This window comes from Sitophilus oryzae, unplaced genomic scaffold (genome assembly GCF_002938485.1).
Source record: "Sitophilus oryzae breed Bouriz unplaced genomic scaffold, Soryzae_2.0 scaffold_1449_pilon_pilon, whole genome shotgun sequence".
In the NCBI taxonomy this organism is placed as follows: Eukaryota; Metazoa; Arthropoda; class Insecta; order Coleoptera; family Curculionidae; genus Sitophilus; species Sitophilus oryzae.
In genome coordinates, this window is record NW_022146114.1 from 1,076,723 (window position 1) to 1,093,669 (window position 16,947).

Consider the following 16,947-nt stretch of genomic DNA (forward strand, 5'->3'; position numbering starts at 1 on the left):
GTTTCCTTAGCACAGACAGAACTGTAAATTGAAAAATGATGAAGGGAGAAAATATACCTAAGTATCCTCTGAAAAAATCAGCGTTATTGTTGGCTATGCCATTCCGTTTTTTTTTTCAAAAAACTTCTCTTTTAGAATCTAAGCAGCGGCTTTTTGCAAAAAAAAGTTTTTTACTTCTTACATTTCTGTTTCGAGTGGCGAAATACCTAGCCATTTATACACAATAACCATAAAGGGATGTAAATACAGACATTATCATTACCCGAACTATCATTTTAGATATATTTCATGTTTTTATGCGATGATTTTATATTTTCTCTACGACCGCAAGAATTTTTGGTCCACGGTGTAAATTTCCGATAATCCAGAGCACAGCCTCGGCAAACTTAGCGCACCGGCACCTACGCGTCGCCACAGTCATCCCGGACTCCCGCCACTTCTCCACGCTGCTCTTCCCCAAAACAAAACGTTCCCTGCACTCCACCTTCATCCCTTAAACGCTTCCCGGTTTCACCTCCAGTCGGCGCCACGAACTTCATCCCGTTCCCCGCAACGCCCTCTACCTCCCTCGCCCACCGCCTAGCTCCGCCCCTTTGACCGATAGCGCGACACGATTGGTCGTGCGGATGACTCAGCGCGGCCTGCGATTGGGAGCGGGCGCCAGGGGACGCACCGAGGGACAGTTAAAGGTGTGCTGCGGCGGGCCAGAGCTTTGGAACCGTGGCTCCTCCCTAGGGATAAGCTCGGTACGTTCGGTAAGCTCGGGTTTGCAGTTGCGATTCGGCCTTCTCTCGCGAGGGTTTCAAAATCGTCGGCCAGTGTCTATCGGGACGTATGACATCGGTGCGGTCGCTGACTCGCGGGACACTACTAGCAGGCTTGGAAAAATCGTCGCGGGTGTTTTCCATTTTCCTGAAGGCAGGTTCGGGAACAACGAGGAACTTTTCAAGATCGGAGTTCGACTTTGGTGGTTAATTTACTCCCACGTCTTATTCGCTGCTTGATTAATTTTTGTGCGCGCTCTGTCGTCTTGTTGGGCTAGGTAAGTTACATATCCGACTGGAGTGACATGATTGATATTGATAACTTTGATGTAACTTAGTTTGAAAAATTCTGAGATTGTATATTTTATAGTCTCTATACTATATTTTTACTTTCATTTATATATTTTAATTTCTTGCTTATTTTTTTTATTAGTTCTAGTTAGCTTTGTTGAGAGCTACTTTTTTTATTAGTATAATGGTTGTTACCAAGAGTTGATATTTATTTTTTTAATATTTCACCTCTTAATATTTTTCAATTTTTTTTTCACAATGTACCTAATACATTTTTTAGTTAAAACAAAACGATTTTAAGTTTAATTTAGATATGGTAAAAAATTATAATTTTAATTTTTATACTTGTAGATGTTGCGAATTTTCGATAATAAAAATAATATATACCTAAAAAAATATATAATAAGACAATAATAATTAATATAAATATAATAATATAAATATTAATATAAGAAAAAATAATAAAATAAATAAGAAAATCATTTTTGTATATTATAAAAATAATGAATAAAAAATAAAAACTATACTTAATAATAATAAGATAATCAATATTTATTTGTAAAGAGATTATTAATCGATCAAAGAACTAATTTATATTAAAGAAAAAGATAATAAATATGCTTATTAATTGAAAATAATTTATTATTATTATTATCTAGATATGATAATTTTTCTTCTAGGTATGATACCCTAACTATTACATAGATAGTATATTTAAATTAAAATAGATAAAAAGATAGAAAATATTATATAAATTGTATTTAAGTCTGATGCGTTGCACTGAATGGTTTTCAAATATTTTAGAAAATTTATTATTTAGATACTTAACGGAAAAAGAAAATAAAACATACTCTTTTAAGGCAATGCCCAAACAATGTATTTATTATTATATTTATTAAATATTTTTATAATAATTAAATTAAAGCTAATTATATTTACTTATATTTTGTTTTAATATTTTCAATAAATAATTAAATAATTTATAAATAACTTATTTTAGTAGGTACCTATATATTTCTTAATATTTTCAAACGTCATGCTCTCTTGCATTTATTTTTATTCTATTAATTAATTAAATGAAATTTAATTTTCTTATGATGTACCAAATCAGTAATAATCAAACCTAGTAACCTTTTTGTTTAATATTCTGTGTTAAATCTTCTTTATTCCTCTTACTTATACAGGATGTCCCAGAAATAAGTGCAAGTATTTTAAGGGGTGGCAGATCTCGATAAAAGAAACATTTTTCCTTTACCGTTTTTCAAATAAGTCCAAAATAACGGAGTTATTTTACTTTGAAAATTTCAACAAAAAAATGATTTTTTGCTCAAATTTTAAGAACACTGGATCTTTTCTGGATGGATTTTCTTTCTTGTAAATTTAATATACTACCTATGTTGCCATATTATCAAGCAATTATGTTTTTTAACTAAAAACTAAAAAAAAAATCGAATTTTCAATTTTTTTTTGGCGGAAAAAACGCATAGGCTTGTTTCTGGGGTTGAACTATACTACCAGTTAAAATACTAGCACTTATTTCTGGGACACCTTGTATAATTAGACTAGATAAGGATGAAACATATTTTCTTTTAAATTAAATTATTTTTGCAGGCTAATTTTTTAACGTTAATCAAGGGAATATTTTAATACAAATACTATATATTAATATATTCTATATACAGGGTGTTCCTTAATGACATGCTTATAATTAAGGGGGTGATTGTTGGGTATACTCTAAGAAAAAAATTTTGTGAGAAAAATTTTGTGTGTAAATTTTCTAAAAAATAACTTTTTTTGTAACAACTCGGATGTTATAGATATCTTTATGAAATTGGATACACGGTCTTCTGTCCATTAAAAGGCATATTTTGATATACGACAAAAAATTTTGTGTCTTTTAGTTTCTATCCAGCCGACAGAGAAACAATTTCCACGCAACAGTCACCGCATAAGATTTTTAGCGATTTGACCATGAAGTAAAACAATTTTACATTTTTAAAGCAAAAACTATGCTTGGGACGAAAAAAATCAAAAGATAAAAATTGCTTAGAAATGAATAAATATTTTTAAAGTAATGTTTATTATGTTATGTTTATTTAAAGAAGTCAGTAGCGTACCATTTCTTTCTTGAAGAATATTCAATGTAAAAGTCATTGAACGCCACTGGTTGAAATAAATAAAATTGTTTCTACATAAAAAAACATTTGGATGCAAAGAAGACGTGTATCGAGTTTCATTAAGCTATCTATAATGACATCATATTTATTGTGAAACAAACAGTTCTTTTTTTAAAGATTTGATCACCCTTAACAGTATCTTATAAGTTAAGATGTTTAGGTCATACATTCATATGAGGTTTTTTTCTTAGAATAATTCCAAAAATCACCCCCTTAAATATTAACATGTCATTAAGGAACACCCTGTATACTTCATTTGATCTTTAGTTATTTAAACCCTATACTTAGTATATATTTATTAAAGAAGAGCTTGTTTCGTATGAGTTGATATAATTTCCTGGGTTGATATGATTGCTAGATTTTTTACAAGCTAAATACAGATCACTCACGGTTGTTAAGTATAAAAAATTTACTCGACTATAATACCTATTATAGTCGTGACTAGTTTGTTTTCATTGTTAACTTAGTACTTAGTAGTACCAACTCAACATAACCTAACTTAGTTTACACGTTTCCAGTAGCTGTTGTTGCAGAAATGGCTTTTGTTGTCTACAGTAGTTCAGTCAGTCATTGAGTCTTCATTTGGTAATAATATTATTTTTCTCAATTTTTCATTTATGTATCATCAATACTATATAAAGTTTCATGTCCATTCTTTGTTGCTTTTTTTTGCTTTTATATGTGTCTTTTCTGATATTTGATTTCTGTAAAACTGAACAACCGTAGATTGAAATATAGGTAAATATATTTTTAATTGAAATTTTTAAAATTGGACATATTCAGAATGTCATTTTCTATTAGCAACTGCAGTATAAAAATACCGAGGATGTCATTAAAAAATCAATAATTATCTAACCAATAATTTTCGGTAAAACAGGAAGTGACCGACAATAATTGAACACGCCCAATCAATCCCGATTTATGTCATATACCTACTAACATACCAATTTTTGTTTTTTTTTATCTAAAAAAATATAAAAGTTATAGTGGCGAGCCACCTTTGGAAAGAATCCGAAAAACAGCAGCAATGATTTTAGCGATTATTAATAGTTTCTTGTGCGTAGTGAACTTTGTTAAACTTTATTACAATGGTGATTTGTTCAGCTCTCAAATGTAAAAGTCGCAACGATAAGAACGGGACCAGGAATTACGTTTTATAGATAAATAAACAGTTAATTTTCAGCACTCCACCTAAGCGTTTTCTTATTAATATTCATAATTAATATTTCTGATATTTTACTATACCGGGTGCAAAAGTGGCTCTCCCCTCTAACTTTTTTATTTTTTCAGACAAAAACAACGAGATTTGGTAAATTAGTATATGACATAAATTAGGATTGATTGATATATTCAATTGTTTTCAGTCACTTCCGGTTTCACCGGCAATAACTACAACTTTTGATTTTTAAAAGGCTCCCTCGGTATATTTTTACTTTATTCGATAGAAAATGACTTTCTAAATAGAATGACATATTGTATGTCAACTTTTGACATTTTAGCATATGGTTTATTTGTAACATGCCGTTCATAACGACAATTTGACTCGAAATACCAAGTGAGTGGTATTAAATTATTCGTAAAAAAATCTTTTACCAAATATGCTAATGAGCCACCCTCGTTCCATTTGAAAAAATTGAGATATTATTAAAAATACGATTTGGGTATATTTTAACCCGTCAGTACAAGACACTAAAAATATTGGACTATCAAATATCTTTTTCCAAGGCTCCTTGATTAAAAATTAGTGTTTTTAACACAGCCATGGCACTCTAGATTGTTAAGTAAATAATATAAGTAAATTTTTAAATATCAAAAGTTGATATATTATGATATATCATTCTAATCAGAGTGTAATTTTGCCATGGCACTCTAGATTGAAATTTAAAATACAATTTGTTTTTGAGGGAATATGTCAAAAGTTGACATATGATAAGTCATTCGATTCAGAGTGTCATTTTCTATCGAATAAAGTAAAAAAATACCGAGAGTGCCATTTAAAAATCAAAAGCTGTAGTCATTTCCAGTAAAACAGGAAGTGACGGAAAACAATTGAATACGTCAATCTATCCTAATTTATGTCATATACTAACATACCAAATCTCGTTTTTTTTTTTATCTGAAAAAATATAAAAGTTATAGGGGTGAGCTACTTTTGAGACGCACCCGGTATATCCTAATATATTGTGCATAATAGTCCATCATAGTTTTGTACCTTTGGTGAACGTTTTAATATATTTTCTATAATTAACTGGAATGATATACCATCTAAAGAAGCATCATCCACCATAGGCGTAGGCGAAAAATTTATCAACTATAAAATAAACATTATTTTTAACTAAATAAGTCTAATAAGCGTAAAAGTAATAAATTAAATTTTGTAACTGTCCGAAAAAAAATGTTTGTGAAACAACTAAAATTTCCAAAAATATTTACTCTCTAACACGGCGGTGTGTGAAGACAAATGGTAACAACTCCTGTGTCACGTTAAGTAGGTACTCCAATGACTTAAGACGACGGATTTAGACATATTCACAATGGTGGCGCAGAGGTTACCTTTGGTGCCATCAGGAATACTGTCTCCAGCTACTAGAAACGTGTTAATTAGCACTAACATCTCTCATTTCCATCTTCCACTAGGTGCTGTACGGCTTCACCACGCGGTCGGACGAGGCCACGCCCGGCGTGGTGCCCACGCCCTCCCCCTGGCCCACCCTCAGCCTGGAGCTGGACGCGGCGGCCGCCTGGGGCCGCAAGCTGTACCCCCCCGGTACCACGCCGGCCGGGGCACGGCCGGGCGCCGCTGGGCTCATGTTCGGCCTGCACCACCACCACCAGGACACGGCTGGTACGGGAGGGCTGCACCACCATCAGCCCAGGGGACCCAGTCTCAAAGAGGAACCGCTGACGAGGGGCTGGATGCAGGGAGGTGTGGCCGATCAGAATGGGTGAGTAGTGATTTGAAAGTAGTGTATGTAGATATAAACTAGTAGTAAATTTGCTTCGCCGTTTCTGTATGTTTGGATAATTTACTGCTTCTTGAATTAACAAACCTGTGATATTTTCATAGGAGTAGTTTGGTCGTTTACCAAGATAAGAATATACCTAAGTTAAAACCGCATCAATGAGTCAGACTTGCAATTGGATCTAATATTGTCTAGGGATTTTGCAGTGTAACCATTCTGAAGCAAATCGGTTTTAATATTGCTTAGTTCAGAATTCAGAGATTCTTGGTCACCGCATCTCAAGGAATCTCTGAATTCTAAATTAAGTAATATTAAAACCGATTTGCTTCAAAATGGTTATTCTGCAAAATCATTAGACAATATTATATCCAATTGCAATAAGTCTGACTTATTGGTGCAGCAGCCTGATGCTCTCTCTCTCTCTCTCTCTCTCTCTCTCTCTCTCTCTTGACAATTCCATATGTGAAAGGAACGTCTGAGAAAATCAGGCGAATAGCTAAGCAGTATAAAATTAATACTGTTTTTAAGTCTAGGACTACGCTAAGAAGTTTCTCAACAAAAACAAAACCGGAAACATCAAACCAAGAAAAAGAGTACGAACGAGAGAAGAAGTACCTTGCGAGTCGTATATTAGAGAGCCAAAACGTCATCTACATGTACGACTTGACGAACATAAAAAACAAACGCAAAGAGGCGAAACAATGAAGTCGGGCATTAAAGATCATGTGTGATCTAAGCACCACAACATAAAATGGTCGGAAGCCCGGGTTGTTCACAAAGAACCCCATTGGAAAAAGCGCAAATTTAAATACATTTCTAACAATAAGAATATCTTTAGCAATCTAAGAATGGAAATTTCAACAATATGGCAACCACTCTTAAAGCGGCCAAGTGTTCTTAGTGTAGGACCTGAGTATGGATAACTAGTTTCATCTTTAAAAATATGTTTTATATTCGAGTATAACAGCATGATTAAAATATAGTTTCACTCTAACTTGTAATTTTTAAATGGAATTATTATCTCATAAACTACCAGATGTAGATTATGACATGGGAGAATCTATAAAATAGTCTATCTCTGAGTGACAAAAAATATACAACACTGTAGATACTTAAAAACTACCAATTTAGCATACATATATATTTTAATTTCAATCACACCCCAAAGTTCTAATTTTTTTAGAAATAATAATGAGAAAAATGCAATTATTGCTAACTTTATATACTGCATTTATTTTTGTTATATTGCCTATTATTATTGTGCTATTTTTTATTAAAAAGTGAAAATCAATAATACACATATCTAAAAGTATCACAACAACTTAATAACATAATTGTGAGAGTACTATGTAGTAAATTAGTATTTAAATTTTATTTTAAACATGACATTTACTATGTTCAAGATATATTGACGCGACATTTCACAGCAGACATTGATAGTTCTGCAACTTTGCTTGATGAACAAAAGAAACAATATTCTCTCAAACAATGATGACATTGATTTATAACTTATTACTCTAAGTAAATAACAATATACTTATAACAGCGTTCACTCTCGTCGTTTTTAAATAATTTCTAAATTATTTCTGCCCTAATAACGAACAAATACAGAATAGCCAATTGATATGCCAAAACTTTATATTTGACTCTTAAATTCAATTTTTTAATAAAATATAAAATAAATTGACGAAACTATTCTATTTTCACTCGTCATTGATATGTATGTAAAGTTTCAATTTAACTGGGAGCCAAAGAGGATGAAACCAAAATGACGTCCAAAAAATTTCGACAAATGATGTACTTATTTAAACTGAGGCAAGTTCATTTGCAGATGGCTCAATAACGTCAGAAGCGGGAATAGTACAACTGAAACAGAGGGTTCTCCAAGAATGTCACCATTTTCCAGGCCAAAATAACGACAGACTGTTACTGTGTAGTTGTCAGCTTCCACGGTTCCACAAAGGTCAATTCTGAACTAATTTGAAATATTTTACTAGCTTTAAATATATTGGTTGAGTGTAAGTTACGTAAGGGGGCAAGAGGGGACAATCGGGCCACAGAGGTGACGACAGATGAAATGGGTAAACAAGGCTCACCGATGCCCATTCATAGATCCTGGGTTGCTGAAAAATCAATTTATTAAAAAAATATTTAATTTTCCAAAAGTAAGGTCAGGCCTGATAAGCAAAGGGAGGAAAATTACCAAAATTATAGTAGGTACACTAACAAGTTCAATATGCATCTAAAATGATGGGATTAATGGACGTAGCCATGTGCAGATTGTGCCAATCAGAAGAGGAAATGACAGAAGACATTTATGTCAGTACAAGAGCCTTGCAAATGTGCAGCTCTTTGTAATATACTCGTAGGCAATGATTAACCATTGATATAGAGCAATATGGAGGGTTCAGCCTCCAAGTTACTTGAGAAAAAGGATAGAAACAGACAATGTTATCTAGATAACAGATGAGGACCACAATAGAGCTGAATAGGACTCAGTGGAACAGAGCGATATAAACCTCAAAAAATATAATCTAATATACAGGGTGGGTCTTAAAAATTGGGAATATTTTAGGGGTGGCACTTTTCGACCCAGAAACAATTAGGTATATATTTTTTTCCAACGATGTTATTACGTACGACGTATGATGTCATTACGTACGATATTGTTACCGAAAAAAAATTGGTGATTTTAGAATTTTTCTTGGAAGTTTCTTTAATTTTTATTTAAAAGACATAACATTATGTGAACATTAAGCAGTAGAATAAATTTACAGAAAGAAAAATCCAGTTATTCTCTAAACTTGAGCAAAAAATATTTTTTTCTACGATCCTGCACAAAGTAGCTATTTTACACTATCTACTGTATTAAAAGACAAATTTTTTGCAAATATTTCTGCACTAGATAAAAAACTGAAGCTGACTTTGCACTAACTGAAAACGGAAAAGATATGTAAAGGTGTGTTTCTTTTATCGAGATCTTCCAGCGTTGAAAATATATTTGCACTTATTTAAGGCCCTGATATCTACAGGTGAGGCTAATAAACTCCTATAACTATTGACGAAACAAAAAATTAAGACATTATGTAATAATATCTTTTTATCGAAGTTATTGGATATCTGTCACAAATTACGACATTTCGATCGTATCCTGAATGTCGTTCAATTAACCGGCCAGCCCTCTAACTACGTGCTTGCAGCAAAACGGTCCGATATTGGAGCCCTCTCGAATTAACAAACAACAAAAAAATGACAAACAGCGCCATAATAAATCTCTCTTTTCCACCGACGGGCATTATCGACTTTCGGCCGATAACAAAGCTATTGTCGATAACGTTTACGTCACGCCGTTTGTGCCGTTTGTTTGGCGACAATTAGAGAGCTAATATCGACAATGTACTATGACGTAAAACGAGTAGGTATATTTATGTCTCAGAGTAGTCGATCTGATGGCGTAGTTTTTTTCTGTTTCTATTGCTATGAAGTTCTTTTTATCGTCTATTTGATAAAAGCCATTGGAAATATTTGTATTATTTTTCGCCAAGACTATTCATTCACGGAGATGGTACGTTTGATATTTATGGTGATAGAACCGGTAATAATTTTTTTTGGAAAATTTGGAGTTTTTCATAAAGGTCTTGAAGAACTACAAGCACAAATTAATGAGCTAAATAAAGCCAGCAATAGAGTGGGTCTCAAAATGAATTTAGCAACAACTAAAGTAATATACAACGAACTAGTGGAAAATAAAGATATTCTGATAAATAACACAACACTGGAAATAGTAGAGGAATATTATATTTGAGACAACTAATACGCACAGCTCGGGATATCTGTTATCAGAAATCAACAGAAGAATTAAGTTAGCATGGAGTACCTATATGACAGAAACTCCATCATATTCAAATTTAGAATGTCACTCTATCTAAAGAAGAAAACCTTCGACCAATGTGTATTACCAGTCATGACCAATGCATACAAAACCTGGACACTTACAACGGACATCATAAAGAGACTGCAGCGTCACACAACGTTTAATGGAACGAAATATGCTCGGAATAACCAAGAGAAACTGTAAAAGAATAGAGTGGATACGACAAAAGACTCAGGTAATAAATGTCATCCACAGAGTCAAATCCCCCAAATGGCAATGGGCAGGACACCTAGCAAGACGAACGGATAACAGATGGACCACAAAAATTAGAGCATGGTACCCATGAGAAATTGAGAGACCTAGAAGAAAACTGAACCTGAGATGGTATCGGAAATTAGCAGGGATAACTTGGACCCGCATACCAATAAAAATATACCCAATACCCCAGCTACAAAGAGAGTATATAATGGAGGCTACACCATAATTGGAAATGGTTGAATAAGCTGAAAATAGTGATCATTATGTTGCTGTTTAATCTCGCTGATGTTTACATAAAGGCACCTGCTCCATCTCTCTAAAACATTTTTAGCGATACAATGTTGCCGCATTAGTTGAAAAGTGATTAACCTAACCATCTTTATTATTTTTTTTAAATGGAACACCCGGCATATTATTACATATTTTTGATATATCATATCATGTTTCATATCTCATAATTTTTTTTATATACTGACTTATCTCTCAGAGATTTCGAGATAAAAAATAAAACGTGTAAAATTGCCAAAAACATGATTTGAATAATCATTGGTTAAATCATAAATTCATCAAATAGAAAGCTGAAATTTGGTTTATAGGTTAAGGAAACTCGATATATTTGATCTGTTTAAATTAACCATTTGTTATTAAACAGGAAGTTCCAAAAAAATATATTTATTTGCGTTTATCATAAAATCGCTCAAATCATTGTTATTTTAAATTCAAACCTATGTATATTGTAACAAATTTACTTTTCAACGATATATCATTCTTCTTTCACCGTCTTGTTTTTTCGGTAAATTCTTAGCCGTGATCTTGTAATCACCACAGGCTTCCATGAGTGTTTGGTGATACTCTCATACAGACTCAGTAGTTATTTTGGAATTTCGTATGGTTAAAAGTGATTGTCTACTATACAGGGTGAGTCTTAAATAAGTGCAAATATTTTCAGGGTTGGTAGATTTCGATAAAAGAAACATATTTTCTTTTTGCCGTTTTTCAAATACCAAAAAATCCAAAAAAAATATCTTTTCTAAAATTTTGGGAATCACTTTCTAGATTTTCTTTCTTGTAAATTTAATCTACTACCTATGTTGCCCGATTATCAACAAATTATATTTTTTAACTAAAAACTAAAAAAAAATTCCAAAAATTTTTCAAAAGATTCCAAATTTTCAAAAAATTTTCACGAAAAAACTTCATAATCGTTTTTCTGGGGTCGAAATATCCTACCACTTAAAATATTTGCACTTATTTGAGACTCACCCTGTATAATCTTTTCCAGATCCAGTTCAGTATACCATTCTACCAGCATCTGAATTGGAAACTAGTATTTAAACAAAGTTTAGAAATACAAAAAAAAACAATAATTTAGATAGTTTTTCAAAATAATTCGCAAGCTTTTTAATGCTATTATTTCCCAACGCGTAAGTAAAAAAGAGAGAAGTACATACAATAATATGTAAATAAACAAATAAATTAACTTGTCCTTCTTTCTTCTTTAACTTTCATACATATTTATGTCATTTAACAAATACTTAATACCCTCGCTAGAGTTCTGTAAATAAAAGAGACCTTTAACTTGTGTTTTAAACCTAGAAAATATTTTCAAACATGGAAGTCTTTTGGAAATATTTTAAAAATATCAAAGTAAATATGATTTCAGGTGACTGCAACTGCTCCCTAATTTTTTTTCAGTATTTTTTTAGTCGTCTGTTTGAAGCGTCCAACCAATTGACCAGGACGTATAACGATCCCTCCATTAAAGCGGGTGTAATACGAAAATGCCCGTCGATATTCCAGCTGATTTACATCATTCGAAATATTCCCTTTAGCTATTGGGTTTATCTGGATCTGTGTTCAAAAGCAATAGCTAACACGGGAATTTAGTTTTACGTTATAACCTTAATAATTCATATAGGAATAAAACATTGACTTTCTTGATTTCTTTCGTAAAATTTTAACACTATTTTTATTTTTTCAAAATCTGAAAATTGATTTATTATATATATTTTACTATATATATTATACAACGGTATTATACAGGGTGAGTCTTAAATAAGTGCAAATATTTTTAGGAGTGGTATATTTCGACCCCAGAAACACGAATATGAGGGTTTTTTTCGCGAAAAAAAATTTGAAAATTTAGAATTTTTTGAAAAAATTTTTAGAATTTTTTTAGTTTTTTTGTTAAAAACCATAATTTATCGATAATATGGCAACGATGACACATGATGGACGAAGAAAATAATAGAATGGATATGACAGATGGACGAAGAAAATAATAGAATGGAGACTAAGATATGATGCATTTAGGAGCAGAGACCATCCTCCAACCAGATGGCATTACGACTTAAGGTGTATCCACAGTAACTGGATGCAAATAGCTCAAGATAGGGAGTTATGGAAGCAAACGAGGGAGGCCTACGTCCAGCAGTGGACTTTAGTGGCTGGTTGATGATGATGATGATTATATTTTAATGTGATTTTTTAATATGACGAGTTGGCTTAGGTAAGTGTTGTCATAATGTTTCATTGGCCATTATATTTTACATACCTGCGATTGAATACGATTCTTTGTGTCGAAGATTATGAAAGAGCCGTTGCTCGGAATCCGTTGCCGTTGCTAGAATCGTCGCTCTACACTCAAAATGATAGTGGACATAGAAAATATCTGTAGTGGAACTTTTTAATCAGAATCAGGAGGTTTGAGGCAAGAATGTGAGTGTATTAACAGTTCATCGAATCATAGATACCCTTTAAAATGTATCTTGTTAATATAACATTACGATAATAGTCACCAAATCCACATCGTTATGTTAAAAAACCATCAAAAAGTAATAATTGAAAAAATTGCAAATTATTGATGGCAGCTTCATTTCGCTCTTAAAAATTAGCGATGGTATTTGTTGACATTTTAAAAAACAAAACCTTTAGGAGTCACCACAGCTGTTCTGATCTTAAAATAATATTTAAAGAAAATGTTCTTGCGAAGTTATAGCACAGGGTAATAAAGTTGGGGTAAAAATCAACCCTTAGATTAATTGCATAAAACGCCAAATACTAAAGTTTATAACAATCTGAGTTTGTAAGATTAAATTTGATATATTTATATACCTACAGTATGCTTAAAAATTCGTGAAAATAGGGCTTTCAAAAAATGTAAACTCCAAATGGAGGACAATTCTTGAGTGGTATGTTTGAATATCCGCCATAGAATGTTAACTGAATGAAGCTGAGACAATAAGGCACTGGAAGTAAGATGTGTTATGTATAAATAGACTAAAAAGACGAGTAAATAAATAAATTATTCAAGGCCAGCGTTCTGATGCGTTAAATTATGTAAAACTATGTAAAAGTGATCGTGATAATTAAAAGGATGGGATAAGATAAGGTCGAGGGGGAGCCAGCAAGCTTGTTGATGGATTTTTAATATTACGCCGTGTCTCGTGGAGCAATATGCATAAATAAGCATAAAAAGCCCATTACTAAATTAGCTGGCCGGCCAGACACTCCTCGAATATAATATTAATTGTTCATTTTCGTCCAGGAACGTCACTTGACTTTTTCCGCTTAATTGTTCGCCTATCTCATGAAATCAAGCAATTACCGAAGAATAATCTATCTAATGAATCACCCTCGTATTAAAAGGATATAGATTATTAGGGCATTACTGCGCTATAAAATATTTTAATAAGCTAAATAGTTATTTCCTGGATATTATGGACTTGTGCTTTTTGTCTTTTATTTTTGAGGATGAAGATAGAACTCCCTTAAAGTTCTTTAACGAATAATAGTGTTATTTATACTGGATGGTACATCGTCGTTCGTCGGAAACATATTAAATCCCATGCAAATTTTGAGCTGTCCAAATATTAGCCCCTCTGTTTGACAGGGAAGCCGTAAATAGGTCTTTTAAAGGTACGCGTATGCTGAATACACAGGCCAAAAAAAAGACAGATAGCAAAATACACTAAGTTGTCAACTTGTGATTTTGTAAATGTCAAATTGTATTTTCTAAACGTTAGGCATAATGTAGTTAGTCGCCCGTAGATGCGAGAGGTACTGGGTTCGATCTCCAACCGGTACGGTCGCTTTATTTAAAAAGGGAGAACCTATACCATAACGTGGTATACTGATGTTTCCAAAACCAAAGCATGAGCATGGATACGAGTATTTGACCCGAAAACTAAATACTCCCAACCTTTGACCTTTTTTTTCTGCCCCTTCCTGTAGAAACCTATGCTGTCGAAAGATGCGTAAAATTTATCTTAAATAGGATCTATCAAAAATAGGAAATAGCCATCTTATCCGATAGTCAAGCAGCACTAAAAGCGATCAACTCAGTAATCATCAATTCGAAGTGGATCAAAGCAATCAATCGAATATCAATCAATGCATAGAGAAGGTGAACAAACAAGGCAAAGAAAATAAAGTCCTCCGACTCTGGGTGTCCGCTCACCAAGGGATAGGAGGCAATGAAAAAGCAAACGATCTAGCTAGAAAAGGAGCGAACACTCCTAACTGGACAAGAACCGTTCTGTTTTCCAAGCGGAAACCAACTTAAAGCGGAACTCAATAACCTGGAATACTCCATCAATAACCTGGGATGGGAATTCTTAAACGGTCTAAGATATTCGAAAAAGTTTTTTAGAACTTGTCGATTGGCACGGGGTCTCTAACATACTCTGGACACTGTTTCGTCAACGAATACCTTTAGTTGGATTGAAGCTTAGAAACTTTAAAATTTATTTATTTTTTAAGCATTTTATGAAGCTTATTGTCAAATATCATTTCTGATACCTGTGGTCAGTATTGCCAACTTTTTGGAACAAAATTTATCACGAAGACGGTCAAAATTTCCCGTTTTATCCAAAAATTTCCACGAGTTTCTTTGTGACAAAAACTTTCCTTATATTGAAAATTTAAGTCAAAATGTTGCAAACGGCTGCTCTTATATCGGAGGCGGTGGGAACAAGCTTTCGCTTCTGCACTTGACTAAAAAGATATGATACCTACCTATACCTTACACTGCATACCAAAGGGCGCCACTTATTTCAAAAAGATGCTGATACCTTACAAAGGATAGTACAAACTGAAATAAGAAAATTTGTACAAGTGTATTAATTGAATGGAAACTAAAATTAGTATTGCTATTAAATATTTTGAGAAACTGGATCAACCAATGAAACAATTCAAACACCCAAAAAATAAGACTTATTTCTTGTTAGAAATTATTTGGTACCTATTCGGCACATCAATTATATATATTAATATACAAGAATCATATTTCAGAAACTCTATCTTAAAACTTGTTTAAAATCAAATTATGTATTTTCAAATATTGTTCAAACAATTATAATATAAAAAGAATACTTTAGAGACGGTCTTGGTTATATTTGAATAATAAATATTTAAATTTTATTTGACTTATTTCGAAGATTCATGAATCTTTTTGTTTATATATAGTTAGGGGAAAAATTATTATTGGTAAAAAATTTAAAAAAATTAATGATAAAAAACATCAGGGCATCCACCTTCTCCTCAGAGGGGTTCAAATTCGAAAAATTTACGACGGTATTAATTTACCTCATTGTGAAGGCACACAATCAATAAGTTAACCTTTCTTCTCAAATAAGGGCTTGACACTTGCCATCGAAAAAACTGTTTTTTTTTCTACCGAATGGAATGTCAAAGAAAATCTTACCAAAACTATAGATCCATTAAAATCTAAACGATCAAAAACTATATGGGATCTCCATCCATCTATGGGACAACAAAATCACAATATTTTTCCCATATTGTGAAAAATACCAGTCAAATAAAATGCTCTCAAAAATGGCACGGTGACCTCGGCTACGACCAAATCAGAGGTGACGATTTTGACGTTTCCCGTCTTGTCGATACACCAGGGTACGATTCAATTAAATATTTTCGATAGAGAGCGTTCCGAAATTTAAGTGTTGTAGAAATGCAAAAAGAATATCGATATAATAATAAAAACCGTCTATAATAAAACAAAGTAGCATTTGGAAAATGAAAATGCTGCAGTCATCAACACAATACAGATATTATGTTTTTTACAGTTGGGGTCGGCATTTTTTTAAAATTTGCTGGTTAGTCTATTGGAAAAAGTTAAATTTGAAATAACTGAAATTGCTACCAAAAGACAGTTATCTAATGAAGTAGATAAGAAAGAAAAATATTGTTATTTAAATAAATAGATCGACCGAAAAATTCGTTAAAAAACTACTTTAAAGAAATTCTGATTTCCATCTTCACCCCAAAAAAAATAAAAGATATAAACAGCAAAACTCCATAAAACAACTTTATTATAATTTCACTTTGTGCAGACTTTGTGTAACGTGATTATTTTAAATAAACCTACAAAATCCCTAATTAATATCACTTGCTGCTGTTGCTCCGGTTCCCGCCAACAGACCCTCTCCGTCTCTTCTTTTCCTGCTGCCCCCCCCCCACTACCACCCTCGGCCCATCTCTCCCTTTGCACGCCACCAACGAAATCCTGGAGAGTCCTGGCAGGACTGAAATATGCCCCCGGGCCGGGTGAATTATAGGGACGCGATAATTTATACTAGCCCGTTAATGAAGGTGGTAAATGT

At 32.8% G+C, this 16,947-nt stretch overlaps 1 protein-coding gene across 1 annotated transcript in view; it reads left to right on the top strand.

Moving 5' to 3' along the window:
• The first annotated feature begins 773 nt into the window (after positions 1 to 773).
• The window catches only part of LOC115877399 (transcription factor collier), a 243,901-nt gene continuing 227,727 nt past the window's right edge, over positions 774 to 16,947 (top strand). The window contains exons 1-2 of the mRNA XM_030893548.1: positions 774 to 1,042; positions 5,870 to 6,177. Coding sequence (XP_030749408.1) covers positions 6,041 to 6,177 — 137 coding nt within the window. The 5' untranslated portion in view covers positions 774 to 1,042; positions 5,870 to 6,040. The remainder of the gene's footprint in view (positions 1,043 to 5,869; positions 6,178 to 16,947) is intronic.